Raw genomic sequence first — 15,350 nt, 5'->3', positions numbered from 1 at the left:
ATTTTCGTTGACTCTGTTTCCTCATGTCTCCAGCTGTTGGGTACCGCCCCTCAAGCCCTCATTTGGAATTAAGCAGGCCTGCTTTTGTTACTGTATTTTAATAAACATTATTATTATTATTATTATTATTATTATTATTATTATTATTCTGAAGGCAAGACAAGAGCAAACATGAAGTCAAGTAAGATTGGCACACTGAGGTACACAGCAGGTCTGCAACTATATCCAGCTTTCCTGCGTAACAAAATCGCAGAGAGACTAAAGCCACTTTCACGTACTTGTAGCAGCTCCCTGTGAAGTGGCAGGTTGCAGTAACAACTGGCCAAAGCTAGTTAATTGCTGATGTTGTTTTAAAACATGTGCCGGTGACATTCCCGGGCTACTTCTGCAGTATAAAAGCATGCGGATCTGAAAAAAAAAAAAGCTACAGAACTTGTGACATCACACAGCGATACTGACGATGCCACTGTTCGGGAGCCACAGATATTGAAAAGGAAGACGTTCAACGTTCAAGTGCAAGTTCCTCCACTGAATCTACCTTCTTTGCCAAGTATGGAGAGAGCTTCACGAGAATAAGCTTGCAAGTGTGGTTGCATTTAATATTTGCCTCTGGTGGCCCTTCTGAATGACAAAAATCAAACGATGGGTGGCAATGGCTCACCTTGGCAAGTAGCGCATGAGGATGTCGCCATCGCCAGTGGCCGCAGCCCCGCCCACTTCCTGGTCAGCATAGGCGCCCGCGCCAGGGATGGGCGAGTCCCCGATGCGGCTACAATGCACCAATCAGAACACCACAATGCTTTGCATGATGAGGCAGCCAAGGTGCCGAGGGTTAAACTGAAGCCTCCAATGTAAAGCAGAGCTTTGTTAAAATTGGGAATGCACATGAAATAATTGTCTTAACCATTTCGTTTCGTTCTGCAGCTCGTAAACTCGTGTTGATTTATATGCACAGCTTCTAAAAAGAAAGAAAAAGTACAAAGTTTGCATTAGGTTTTCACAGTTGCGGCTGTTTCACAAGCGAGCAGCAGAAGCACTAAGGGGTGTCCTTGCTTCCACCTGTCCCACTGAACAACTGTTATTTTTGTAATCCTCAACAGTGCAGTGTCAAAGGGATCCTAAAAGCAATTATTAAAAACTAAATTCATGGATTAATGACATAAAATTACAAATATGCTATGGCTGCCATGAACACAGGTCACAAAATGACATAAATGTGAGAATGAAACGGCAGCACCACTTCGGAAATATGGAGTCAGCACCTGCTACATAGATCATCCTGACAATTATTTGTGAGGAGTAATCACTTCAAAGTAAAAGCAAATTGAATTTTATTTGGGGAAGAAATAAAGAAAATGCATTTTTTTCGTACTGTATTCTTACTGTAATTTCCAACAGGAGATTTATGCTATGAAGGAATACCGTACTAACAGCCCATAAGAAAGCCTTGTTGGTTTTGTACTGTGAATTTATATACAAATATCACAGTACAAATATTTATGATATCACAGTACAGTATCAGTATCAGTGATATTTTATAAGATTCAAAAAAACAAGTAGTAAATTGAATTCATCACCATCATCATCATCATCAGCCTGGTTACGTCCACTGCAGGGCAAAGGCCTCTCCCATACTTTTCCAACTACCCCAGTCATGTACTAATTGTGGCCATGTTGTCCCTGCAAACTTCTTAATCTCATTCGCCCACCTAACTTTCCGCCGCCCCCTGCTACGCTTCCCTTCCCTTGGAATCCAGTCCATAACCCTTAATGACCGTCGGCTATCTTCCCGCCTCATTAAATGTCCTGCCCATGCCCATTTCTTTTTCTTGATTTCAACTAAGATGTCATTAACTCACGTTTGTTCCCTCACCCAATCTGCTCTTTTCTTCTCCCTTAACGTTACACCCACCATTCTTCTTTCCATAGCTCGTTGCATCGTCATCAATTTAAGTACAACCCTTTTCGTAAGCCTCCAGGTTTCTGCCCCGTAGGTGAGTACTGGTGAGACACAGCTATTATACACTTTTCTCTTGTGGGATAATGGCAACCTGCTGTTCATGATCTGAGAATTTCTGCCAAATGCACCCCAGCCCATTCTTATTCTTCGGATTATTTCAGTCTTATGATCCGGATCCGCGGTCACTACCTGTCCTAAGTAGATGTATTCCCTTACCACTTCGAGTGCCTTGCTACCTATCGTAAACTGCTGTTCTCTTCCGAGACTGTTAAACATTACTTTAGTTCTCTGCAGATTAATTTTTAGACCCACCCTTCTGCTTTGCCTCTCCAGGTCAGTGAGCACGCATTGTAATTGGTCCCCTGAGTTACTAAGCAAGGCAATATCATCAGCGAATCGTAAGTTACTAAGGTATTCTCCATTAACTCTTATCCCCAATTCTTCCCACTCCAGGTCTCTGAATACCTCCTGTAAACACGCTACGAATAGCATTGGAAAGATCGTATCTCCCTGCCTGACGCCTTTCTTTATAGGGGATTTTGTTGCTTGCTTTATGGAGGACTACGGTGGCTGTGGAGCCACTATAGATATCTTTCAGTATTTTTACATACGGCTCGTCTACACCCTGATTCCGTAATGCCTCCACGACTGCTGAGGTTTCAACTGAATCAAACGCTTTCTCATAATCAATGAAAGCTATTTATAAGGGTTGGTTATATTCCGCACATTCCTATATCACCTGATTGATGGTGTGAATTTGGTCTATTGTTGAGTAGCCTTTACGGAATCCTGCCTGGTCCTTTGGTTGACAGAAGTCTAAGGTGTTCCTGATTCTATCTGCGATTACTTTAGTAAATACTTTGTAGACAACGGACAGTAAGCTGATCGGTCTATAATTTTTCAAGTCCTTGGCGTCCCCTTTCTTATGGATTAGGATAATGTTAGCGTTTTTCCAAGATTCCGGTACCCTCGAGGTCATGAGGCATTGCGTATACAGGGTGACCAGTTTTTCTAGAACAATCTGCGCACCATCCTTCAACAAATCTGCTGTTACCTTGAATTCATCATGCTGCAAGTTAAAGGAACACTGCTTGCAGCGTCGTGACATCTGGGACTGACCCTGGGATCTTGTGGTTCATGCCATTTGTGGAGGTGCCTGCTGCCAGCCTCTTGCTGCCATCGATGACCACCATGCCAATAGTGTCGTGGTTGAGCTCACTGGCTGCAGATGGGCAGGCACGCCTGTCTGCAGACAGCTGTTTCGTTGGCTGGTACGGACCACAACTTGTCCGGGGGTTCGGAACCACATTCTACAAGGCACAGTGATGCCAAAAGGCAAACTTCATTTTGCACAGTTCTGATATGTAGGGAATGTCTATATGCAGGAGACGGTTGTATGCAGGGATTAGGACATTGGCACAAGAATATAGCACATCTGTTACAGCAGTTCCTGCGACCCTTATTTTTCCACGTGACAACATGTGGTACCACTTTTTTGCTTATGTGACCTTAAAGGTTTCTTTTTTTAATTATTATTGGTTCTAAGGCTGTTATATTGGTATTAGCACAATTGTTTTTTTAACTTTCAGTTGACAAAAGGTGCTTGCCCTATGTTCTTCCTTGGTGCTCCTCATCTATTTGCATGCTGCCTGTAATGGATGCATCATGTCGTTAAGGCCTGCATAAAATACACTGAGCACCACTTTCAAGTCGTTAGCATATCACGCAAGTATAATCAGCCGCAGTTGTCACTGAGGTAATGTAATGCTTCAATGGCATTAACAGCCCACACGTGAACCAGTTGATGGTGCTTGGACATTAAAATAATAAGTGATCTCGTAAGTAAGTGATCCCAAGGTAACATAAACTTCGAGCACTGAATCACACTGCCAACAAACAAAAAAAATAAAGAAAGAAAAGGTAGACATAGGTATTGAAAGCCAGTGTTATAAAGCAGCAGTTTAAAAACAATGGTGATCTCGGCTCTTTCGCAGAAGCTGTGCTTTATTGTGTGTGTTTTATAGTATTGTCACCCTTTACAGGTAACACAGTACAAAAGCATATTATTGATAAGCCCCGGCAGAAAAACCAACAGATGTTTAGTTAGCACACAGGAAACAGCACTGTCAATATGTTGTGATGAAAGGGGTGTCCAAGAATGGACAGTGAATGCTGTAAAATGGGAGTAAAGCTTTGACAATGTGCACACACAAAATTAGGACCAACACTCGCTTTTAAAAGCAAATACAAACGGTTACCTTGTGAATCATGCAACATTACGCATACATTACCCCAAATGCAGTTAGTTCATCTTTCTTGCAGTCGGACACTGGCGCACGGCAATAGTGACAACCAGAAGTTGCTCAATTCAAACTGACATACTCTGGATTAGTTCTAAGAGGACGAAACATATCTGTCCGCTTATTCAGCTCACCAGTGGAGCATGGGCAGTGTTCTGCCTTCTGCTGCTGGCACGAGTACTGTGTGCATGCACATCAACATATGTGCCGAGCAGCTGTGTGTATACGCTGGTCTGAGCAGAACGGACTAGTAAACACCAAGCTAAATATTGGATTGGGAGCTGACAAACAATAACAGTTTTCCGTCGCTCTCATCTCATGGACCGTTGAGGCACGTCACCTGCAACGCCGCAAGTGGCATTCCTCATTACGCCAACATTGTGAGACGCCTGGCAGCTGCCAGGGTTCTGTTTTTGCTGCACAGTGGCATTTGCCTCAGGTGCTTTGTAGCACCATGTTGCCATCGTGTGTAGTTAAAACGCTGTTCGAGGATTTCAAGTGCAATGCACCCTTGGTATCGCTGTCAATGGTTTGCCCTTTACGCTAAACTGCAAAACTCTGACAATAACCATAACCTCCACACAGTAAAAGTGCCTATTTCCCTATTGGTTACCACTATTTCATAGCATACAAGTGGCAAGAAAACTTGTGACCACGAGTGCAGTACTAACCTGGCGGTAGTTTGGCTGGCAGTTGTTGGCCTTCCATTCAGCCCACATCTGCTTGGAGTGGTTCGTGGCCAGCGACTCTTCTTGGAAGCCCATTTCGACTGCAAACTGGGTGGCTGCACCGGCAGAGTTTGGAAAGACCATGTAGTCACACAGCATGCTCCATTCATGAGAAGCCAACAAACAAAGACACCAAGGACAACACGAGGAAAATTACTTGTACTTACTAATTGAATTAAAGAAATGATAAATTAATGGCAATCAAAGTGGATGAAAAAGAAACTTGTCGCAGATGGGGAACAATCCCCCTTCTTCGCATTACGCGTGCGATGCTCTAACCAATTGAGCTACTGCGGCTCCGTTTCCCCATCCACCTTCTCGGGCACTTATGTGTTACTATTAGAACTAACCTTGGGAGTGTTAGCCAGCGCCACCACTCACAAACCTTGGCGGCGGATGTGGGACACCCTTTCTGCCACAGGCATCACGAGTATGTGATCTTTCTGGGTGCAGGCAACTGGTCAATAAACCCGCAAATGCTACCTGAAGGCATCAATGTTGCCAGACTCGAGACCCTCGTTATGTACGAATGAGAAGAAAGGTGGTAAACTGAGGGGCCCAATTTTTATTGATCATATCATGTGAAGCCAACAAACAAAGACACCGAGGACAACACAGGGGAAATTACTTGTACTTACTAATTGAATTAAAGAAATGATAAATTAATGGCAATGAAAGTGGATGAAAAAACAACTTGCCAAAGGTGAGGAACGATCTCTTGTCTTCGCATTATGCGTGCGATGCTCTAACCAATTGAGCTACCGTGGCACCATTTCTCCAATGTCACACTGGCAGCAGCATGGACAACAAGCTGTTTTTATTTTTTTTTTTCAATTGTCATCGTGACTCTCATTATAAAAGAACAACAGTGCAATGAATCAGCTAAAATGTGAGAAAATGACCAGCATAAGCATAAGGAGCTAACTGTCTCACTTTTGCAATCATGGAATGCACAAGAACACTTTGAAAATAGAAGGCAGTCTGATAAGGGGCACAGGAGTGACTGTTGCTCGTTTCTTTCTGCTTTGTGTTCATGTAAGCATGCTCTTTCAACCATAAGGTGGTTAGCTAACAAGAATACGTGAGAAAGTAGTGACATTGCTCCAATTCAGGAAATGAATAGGCAAGTCAACAGTATCAAAAAGAGTTGGCACTGGACAAATGACAGAGTTCATCAATGAATGTGGGAACTGTGGTATTGGCCAAGCACAGAGCTGCCACAGGTTGTAACCAGCACATTTACCCTTCCAACAAACAAGAACCAGCCACACCTTTCTCGCCAACGAGGAACGTGTGAGTGGAACGCTCCATCACTGCCCGTGCCACGGAGATGGCATGCTTCACCCGGCGCAAGTCACCCACAGCCCCCATGGAGTAGCTGGGGCTGCAAGATGCAAGCTGTGAGGTTGACAGGAAAAACAGCATCTGGGGGCAGGCACAGACGACTACAGTTGGTGCATCAGAATTGGCCCAAAGCTCTCGTTTCACTTGCTAAATGCACTCACTACCTGAAATGCACACAATGTACAAGGCGTGATAAAAGTGTTTTGAAACCAGGCCTGAGTGCAACCATGTAATTGTAGCATAAAGATTTAGTGAATTTCATTCTCAAGGTGAGGCAGTACACTTCTCTAAGTGTCTTTATCAATTCCTCAAATTGCTCTCCAGTAGCCCTCTCCTTAAAACTTGTCAAGCACTTTCTGAGGTTTGTGGCAAACCTCATTAATGACTTGAAATTGGCATCCCTTCATGCTGCATTGTAGCATTACAAACAGAATTCTGCATGAGGTTCAACCTGGCACATTGAGTGGGTCTGAATTGTGGCAGCTGCAGGAAAATGTGTCACTTCCCTATAAGCTCTGCAAGGAGGTGCATTGCTGTGGCGGATCATCCTCATCTTTGACACCTCAGACTATTGTTTCAGTGCTCCGCATGGATGTAAACTGATCAAGTTCTGGTGAAAGGATGAGCTCGCATTCTGTTACACCTGTGTTGCCTTCCACAGTCACTGGGCTCCAATGCAAGGAATGTTTTCTGACATTCTGATCAGAACTGCAGAGTAAAATGGTGTCCCCGGTGATCTTTGGCATAAAGGTTCAGCCATCCAGCGACAACTGTTGAATAAATGGGCAGTTGGTAGATCTCTGCTGTGACAGGCAATCGACATTGTAACAGCAAACGTGCATCTGCATGGGCTCACAAAACCTCTTGTAGCATCATTCTCAATGTTCATAACACAATGGTAGCCAATACAGTGATCAATGACTGTCACATGTTGTAAAACTGCAGTACTACATAACGGTGCCCTGACCTCTCTGATCATACTCCATCACTAATTAAAAACCGGCACAATGCATCACAGATGGCATCAGCCACATTTTCTTTTGCCCTCAACATAAAAGGCATTGTAGGAGAGAGAGAACCACAGGGCAGTGCTTTTTTGAACTGCTGGATACAGTCCAGTAGTTATTTTGCTGGGTCTTGTGCCATGCTGTTTAAAGCTGTTGTTAAAGAGAATTACAATACAAAAACATAAACAAAGGGATATGCAGCGAGTATAACTAAGTATGCAGTGAAATTCAATAAACTTGAGTTATGACTTTGTATATAGTAACATTAGCCAAAGCATCACAAATGTGGCAGTTATTTTCAATGTTTGCTACTCCAGCAGCAAGATGGTCCCACTCAATTGAGCCATATGAGGACAAAAGGATTTTGAAAGGAAATGGCTCTGTATCACTGTCAGCTGTAATGTTCTGAGTGCCTAGCCCTAACTTGCGTAATCTTAGCATTTTTTACGTGAATTCCTCTTGCACCTCTAATGCTATAACACGTCTGTAACACAACAAAATATATTGCATGATGATCTTGATATATTCAGCTCCACTACTTGCTCATTATTTCGCTTCTGTCTTTGATTCAATTTTTGCTGCACTTTGTACCAACGTTGTTTGAGATATTCTGTTTTGTTTTTCGGTTTTATGTTCTTTGTGTAACACAAGTGCACCACTATTAAGGTGTAAAGCTGATCTGAAATGGGTTGGATTGCATACGGCAGACATTGTGAGCTCCTGACTGGGAGCTTACCGTTATCATTGAAAAGGAAAGTATACAATCAGTGCATTTTACCAGTACTGACACATGGGGAAGATACTTGGAGACTGACAAAGAAGCTTGATAACAAGTTAAGGACTGTGCAAAGAGCGACGGAGCGAAGAATACTAGGCATAACTTTAAGAGACAGAAAGAGAGCGGTTTGGATCAGAGAGCAAACGGGTATAGACGATATTCTAATTGACATTAAGAGAAAGAAATAGCACCGGGCAGGTCATGTAATGCACAGATTAGATAACCGTTGGACCATTAGGGTCACAGAATGGGTACCAAGAGAAGGGAAGCGCAGTAGAGGACGGCAGAAGACTAGGTGGCGCGACGAAATTAGGAAATTTGTGGGCGCTAGTTAGAATCGGTTGGCGCAGGTCAGGGGTAATTGGAGATCGCGGGGAGAGGCCTTCGTCCTGCAGTGGACATAAATATGACGATGATGATGATGATGAAAGCTGATCTTGGGCACTTTCAGAAAATAAATAAAATGAAATAAAATGAAACAAAAATGAAATTAAATCACTTAACTTGATGTCTGCTTTTCGATCATAACCAATCCAATGTCGCATCGGTACAGGAGAGTGGATTGATCATAAAAGGGGGCTGGCATGCTGGTGCATTTTAGCAACAGGTTCAGCCGACAGATTTTTCAATAAGATGCCAAGTGTGGAAGAAGCTACATTTCATGGTCATGATGCTCAAAGTAAAATGATAGTTCAACTTAACGGAGTTATTTTGCACAAGACCACAAGAAGTAATTATATTTTCATACATGAACTCCAACAATAATGTGGTGCACGCCAGCTTAATTTGTACAGCGGTGTACTTTAGAAAGAATAAAGCAGTGGAAGCAATTCAAGGGTAAACATTCAGCAGAGATACACCAGGCTGAGAAACACTAACCAAAGCAAAACTAAGGAATCTCCAATCAAAATTCATTGAAACACGACATTTCAGAGGCAGTCCAGCCATTTCTTCAGGGGCGAGATTACTACAGGTGCCGTGGGTGCTCCACCATTTCATGCTCACAGTAAACTTTGGTTGCAGCTTCCTGTCTTTTTTAGAGTAAAAATGATGCAACGTAATGGGCCAGGATGTGTGGCCAGCACTGCCAAGAATGTATTAAGATTTGTATAACAAATTGCATATTGTTAATGTATGCAATCTTTTGCAGATTTTTCAGTTTTATTAGCCTGTCTATAACCACATTATAAAATATCAGAACGCCAGTGATGTCGATGGCAGCAGCATTGACAGCACCAGCTTATGAAACTTTCTTCAACCACAATGCTTTAGAAGTGCTTTTGTGTTACGTAACTGTTCTCACAGACAGGGGGAATAAACTAAAATCCACAATATGCTAATGACTTCGCTGCAACATTTTTGCAGTAGCAAATAGGTCGACCACAATTGTAATTCTAGTTATGAGCGCTCTAGCTGACATATCAGGACCACAAGATGCCATCGCCAATGCAGTTGCACACACCTGTCTCTTTCGTGTTCCATAAACTTTAATACATCTATCAACAGGCTAAAACTCCCCATTGTATACAATACTTTCATGCACAGAAACCGTGACAGATTAAAATGCATGACAAGGCATCGTATGTGACAATTGGTATCATCCTAAAGAAAAGGTATGCATTAATCACCTTGCCCTCCATGCCTGGTAATAGCCTCCAAAGCTCTTTTTTTTTTTCACAAGAAAATATACTCACACAGAAACTACATTTCAAATGTAGCATAACACACAGACACAAGCATTTTACATCTTAATTCTACAAGTGCACCAGGATTAAAAAATTTTATGTGCTTTTACTTTGTTTTCCAGCAAAACCTCTATTATATCTACAGTTTCCAACCTTAGGATTCAAAAAGCATTACAATGGAACCCAAAAAATACAAAATTTGTAGAATAATAGTAACAATTATTTGATTATTCATTATATCACACTGAACGTCTGTTGAAGATGCGTGGACGTTCTTTTGCAGGAATGCTGTGAGCAGGAACTCTGCTCTATATATAATGTTGCAGCAATGACGATCTGTGCTGCAGACAAGCAGAAATGTTTATGAAGTTTATTAATAAAATATTCACGTAACGGATGTCAAACATTCAGTTGCCGTTGTACATTTGTTACACCAGTTCGTGTCACTGCTGGGCGGGTATGCCTGTGCAATCAATGGGTACAAAAAATTGGACCATAAAATATCACTCGGCAAACTGCATTAAATTTTTTTATATAACTTGGTTTTGCTCTAAACCACATGCAAATAGAAAATGATAAAATATTTGCATCAATATGAAGATTGTAAACAAGCACTAAAGATTGGGCATTTCACAATAAAATTGTGGATGCCCAACTTATGCGAGAATTTTTTTAAGCTCTTAATCCAGATTGTCACCTTGAAACCACCATGGCAATCAGCGAGCCAACATCATGCATCACATTCATTGTAAAAGAATGCAAACAAACAGACACAGGACACCTAGACACTACAAGCGCTTGTGGTGTCTAGGTGTTCTGTGTCCATTATCTTCTTGCACTCCTTTACAATGAATCTCTACCAACTATCCCAGCTCTCTTGCATATGTCACATTATCTGCTTGCATTGGTAGATTCCAAAAAAGAGATGACAAATGTTTCCCAGACAGGACAACATACTTTTGTGCAGTTTACTATATTTTTGCATCGCTAATGTGAGAACTAAAAACCTATAGTGCACTTTCCATTCCAAGCAAGTTATCTTATACACTAGCCATTTCTCATGCCATAAAGCTTATAGTGGGGGAGCTTGCAAACCCAGTAGCACTAATTCATAGTGAAATATTTAGCACACACAATCGACAAGGACACAGTGAAGGCGGACCAACTCGCCCAACTATCAGTTCTGCTGCAAGTAGCACTAAGTTTCTTTTCCAAACTACTAATTGGTGGCAACCAATTAACCATTGTTCGACCAATGCTGAGGATACACGAAGCCTCACCAATTTATTTTGTCATTGTATTATCTTTACTTCTGGACAGAGACATGTGCCGCCGTCTTCCTTGGAAAATGGTAATAGGACTGTAACACTTAAGCGATGCAGACATAGAAAGATGACGACAGTTTGCTACCTTCAAAGCTAAATTATAAAACTGTGCTTGCCCATTTATTTATGTTGGCGGAGTTGATTGAAGTTCAGATCAATATCCAAAAAAGGCTTGATGACATCGGGTCAAAACTAAAAACTGTCGAGGAATCTTCTGTGTTAATTAAATGATTCATCAATAAAATTAATAGTGTCAAAAAGACCGTTCATAACTTAGAAAGTAAGCTAATTGGTTTAGAGGATAGGAGTAGGTGTAGCAACGTTGTTGTGTTCGGCATACCGGAAAAGATTGATGACGCCTCTGAAGACCTCATGGATAGCGTTGTAGACAATCTGTTCAAGCATACTTTAGATGTGAGCGTGAGCTCAGCTGAACGAATTCATAGGCTGGGGAGAAAGCAGCACGGTAAAAGGGGACCAGTGATTGTGAAGTTCTTCGATTACAGGAAAAAAGTTAACGTCTTGAAAAGTTGCTACAAATTAAAAGGGAAGGGAATTTCTATCTCAAAGGGTTTTTCCACAATCCCTGGGCACGTGAGAAATCTACTTTAGAACAGTACTTCGGATATTAGGAAATCGGGCACAAAAGTAAAGCTTGTACATGATAAAATTAAGATTGACAATCAATCACTAACGCTACATGAAGTACAGCATGAAATGGTCTCTGCCTGCACATCAACTACCAGACAAATTCATATTAAATGAAACTTTAACAGGCCTTTTTTTGATGTGTAAATCTTAACACTCGTAGCATTCTAACAAAAAGTGACGATTTAGACAGTGTCGTGTTAACATATCAACCTCATCTACTTATAATTACTGAAACCTGGCTGCACAACGACATTGGTGACGACGAGATCACGATTCAGGGTTACCAAATCAACTGCAAGAATAGACATTCACAAGGTGGCGGAGTAGCAATAATTTTTAAGGAAACTTTACGACTTGAAAGACTGGCCGATATACCAGGTCTCGAATGCATTATCATGAAGGTAGACACTAGTGATCTTAAGTTTATAGACAGCGAATTTTACCGACCCCCAGACACAGATGAAGCATTGTTTGATAAGATTAATGAATTTCTTTGTTCCGTACCCGGTTACTCTAGCAATATAATATTAGGTGGTAATTTTAGCGTCCCTTCAGTTACATGGGACATTGACTTTTCTGTACCGTTATCAAATGCAGCTAAACGCTTCATTGATATAGTCCTTTTTCATGATCTAACCCAACTAGTTAAGCAACCCACCCGCATCCAGAATGCCACTGCTTCAACCCTGGATTTCTTTTTTGTTAGCAACAGCATGTTATGTCGAGTGTCGGACACTTATGTGTTTGATGGAATATCGCATCATAAATTGATGTACTTGAGCATTAACCTTAACGAAGTATTAAAAAGCAAGAGGGAAGAACAAGTAGTCCCTGTCTTCTCACGTGCCAATGAGGTAGAAATACTAGACCCACATTAGACATATCTTTCTCGATTTACCATACATTCTGAATCTAACGATTGTTCTGTTGACGGTCTTTGGTTTCTTCAAGAACCTTGTATTGCAGTGCGTTCATGATTGCATACCGACAAAAGTAAAAGTAATAAGAAATGTAAGCCCGTTGATTGCTAAGTCAGCTGTTCGCTTGGGACCAAAGGCGAAGAAGATAAGAAAACAGAACCACCAGAACCCCTCTTTGACTAACATGCATAAAGCCTGCATTGTGCGCAAACAGTCGAAAGACACTATAAAAAAAGCGGAAGATTACTATTATAATGTTACCTTGGAAAACTTCTTACTTTCGTCCCCAGCGAAATTCTGGCAGCAATTTTCCCCTAGAAAGAATTTTCCTTAAAGGGCCCCTGAAACGGTTTGGACAAATTTTGTAGACGTGTAGGGTACAGCTGAAGTTAATCATTCACACCACAATTTGTGTGAAATGTCTTATATTAAGAGAGCTATGGAGGATTACAAGTTACCCTCCTCCATAGTCATGCATTTTCTCCTCAACTCGTTTGCCAAGTGATCGGGGCTAAGGTCCGCCTTCATTGGCTCTGCGTCATAATGGCACATCGTGTCGTAAACTTCTGGTTCTCTAGAAGCAAGCATGCAAAGCCTCTCGAAACTCTGTGCCAGCTGCTTGGCAGTCGACCCCAAACGAGAGTTATCGAAGAAGCATATGTTGCGAGCATTCTGTCGCAGCACCGAACGTGTCTGGCATTCTGGTAACCACAGGCTAGCTGGGCGTTTCGACAAAAAGGTGGAGGCATAAACTCAAGCTGATAGGGAACTTCAGCGTAGACGTACGTGAGCTGCCTGATCAGTCTCCATGGCCCAGCCACCCGTTGGCGCAGAGCCTAACCAGCCAAACAAAGAGCTAATATTGCTCTAACCAAGTGTAAAACACCTTAAACATTTACAAAAACAACATGTTCACGATTACACTCTGCAAAAAATTAACATCAGCACCAAAGAAGAATACATTTCGTTACTGCTACTGTGTGTGGTTGAGCTCTATGCTACCAGGTGGCTGCACCGTGCAGACCATTCACATTTGCGCTTCTGCTCATCCCATGAAGCGACACAGTCAAACAGCCAGGCCCTGTCCCCTTGCGCTTGCGTATACCCTAATACCGGACTCGCAAACGTTAGTAATCTTTCGGTGTAAAGTGACGGACGTAAAAGCGCAAATCCTGGTGCCGATCGGATAGCGGCAGTCCAATCCGCTGCAGCTAGTCCACTCGTCTGCTGCCTTGCAGAGAGATACGATGCCGCAGCTTGACATACTGTCAGTCGCTACGTTTGCAGTCCAGAACGCAACAAAGTCGAATCATAGTGCTTGCAAAAAGACTGAGACCGATTCTGACTGTGGAGCTCTCGTCAAAATGGAGCATGTTGTAACACAAGCAGATGACACTTGCTGTGTGCTGGAAGTGCTTAAGTGTAGTGAGAAATAGTTCTTGTGCATTCTCTTTCTGTTACTTTTTTTTAAAGAAACAAATTAAACTAACATTCCAACTATTACGAACATCATTTGTGCACCATAAAGGAGGAAAAATTATCGATGTCACACCCTAGGCAGCCAATCAGATAGCTTACCCTACTGACGTCAATTGGGTGATTTATGTCGTACGGGTAGGGGTGGCTGAAAATTCCGCCGAGCAGTGTGCTGCGATCAGCAGCAATGTACATTTTGAAAACCTTATAATAAATTACACGCTTTACGCGGAACACTTAGATGCGTCAATTAATGACCAGGAAGACCTACTCTAACGACTCAGTAGGTTTGTACAAATTGTCAAAATCGTTTCAGGGTCCCTTTATTATGTCTGTAAATGGGGCTATTGTTACTAACAATAAAGCAATTACAGAATAATTTAATATGTCCTTCTGCTCAGTATTTACCGATGATGATTGTAGAAAACCATGTTCAAAAACAGTTCATGATGTTCCACCAATAAGTGACATCTCCATATCTAACAAAGGGATCTTGTCACTGCTCCTTAATACTGATCCAAGAAGTCGTCTGGTATTGATGACATACCTAATGCGTTTCTTCTGAGGTATGCTGAATGCTGCTCGAAGTTCTTGTGCATTATTTCTACGAAATCATTGTCACGGGGCGAGCTTCCAAACGGTTGGAAGTTTGCAAAAATTATTCCTACACCAAAAACATCTAACTTTTCTCTAATTTCTTCCTACAGACCCATTTCCCTATTGTACACATGCGCCAAAATTCTAGAACACATCATATTCAAGGACCTTTCAATTCTCCTCGAGGAACACAATTTAATCAACGACCGGCAGCACAGTTTACGTAAAGAATTCTCTACTGTTACACAACTTCTGGAAACCATTCATGATATTGCAGCCTTTCTAGATAAACAAGGCCCAATTGACATAATATTCATAGACTGAAAAAGCATTTGATTGCATATCGCATCCAAAACTTCTTGTAAAACTTAAACCTATACTGAAAAATGATACTTTAATTTCATGGATTGAAGCCCACCTTTCTCACCAAAATCAAATACGTAGTTTCTATTGATAATATATGCTTTGATTCACAACCGGTTAAGCCTGGAATTCCTCAGGATTTAGTGCTTGCGGGCCAGGTGCTCTTTCTTAATTTTTATTGAAGACATCACCCATGATATTCCGGTTACTACAAGG

General features: G+C 41.8%; 1 protein-coding gene across 3 annotated transcripts in view; it reads right to left on the bottom strand.

Moving 5' to 3' along the window:
- Positions 1-15,350, bottom strand: part of LOC126538523 (N(4)-(Beta-N-acetylglucosaminyl)-L-asparaginase-like) — a 33,977-nt gene that overhangs the window by 16,059 nt on the left and 2,568 nt on the right. For 2 of the 3 annotated variants that reach the window (XM_055074821.2, XM_050185380.3), the window contains exons 3-6: positions 6,260-6,372; positions 4,932-5,044; positions 3,080-3,270; positions 662-769 (exon numbers count right to left, since the gene is read on the bottom strand). In XM_055074821.2, the coding sequence (XP_054930796.1) occupies positions 662-769; positions 3,080-3,270; positions 4,932-5,044; positions 6,260-6,372 (525 nt within the window). Of the gene's footprint in view, positions 1-661; positions 770-3,079; positions 3,271-4,931; positions 5,045-6,259; positions 6,414-15,350 lie in introns of all 3 variants that reach the window. The other variant, XM_055074822.2, reaches the window with a different exon arrangement.

The sequence above is a fragment of the Dermacentor andersoni genome, chromosome 4, assembly GCF_023375885.2.
Source record: "Dermacentor andersoni chromosome 4, qqDerAnde1_hic_scaffold, whole genome shotgun sequence".
Lineage (NCBI taxonomy): Eukaryota > Metazoa > Arthropoda > Arachnida > Ixodida > Ixodidae > Dermacentor > Dermacentor andersoni.
The sequence above is the reverse complement of the archived record's forward strand: the minus strand, read 5'-3'. Positions and strand labels throughout refer to the sequence as shown.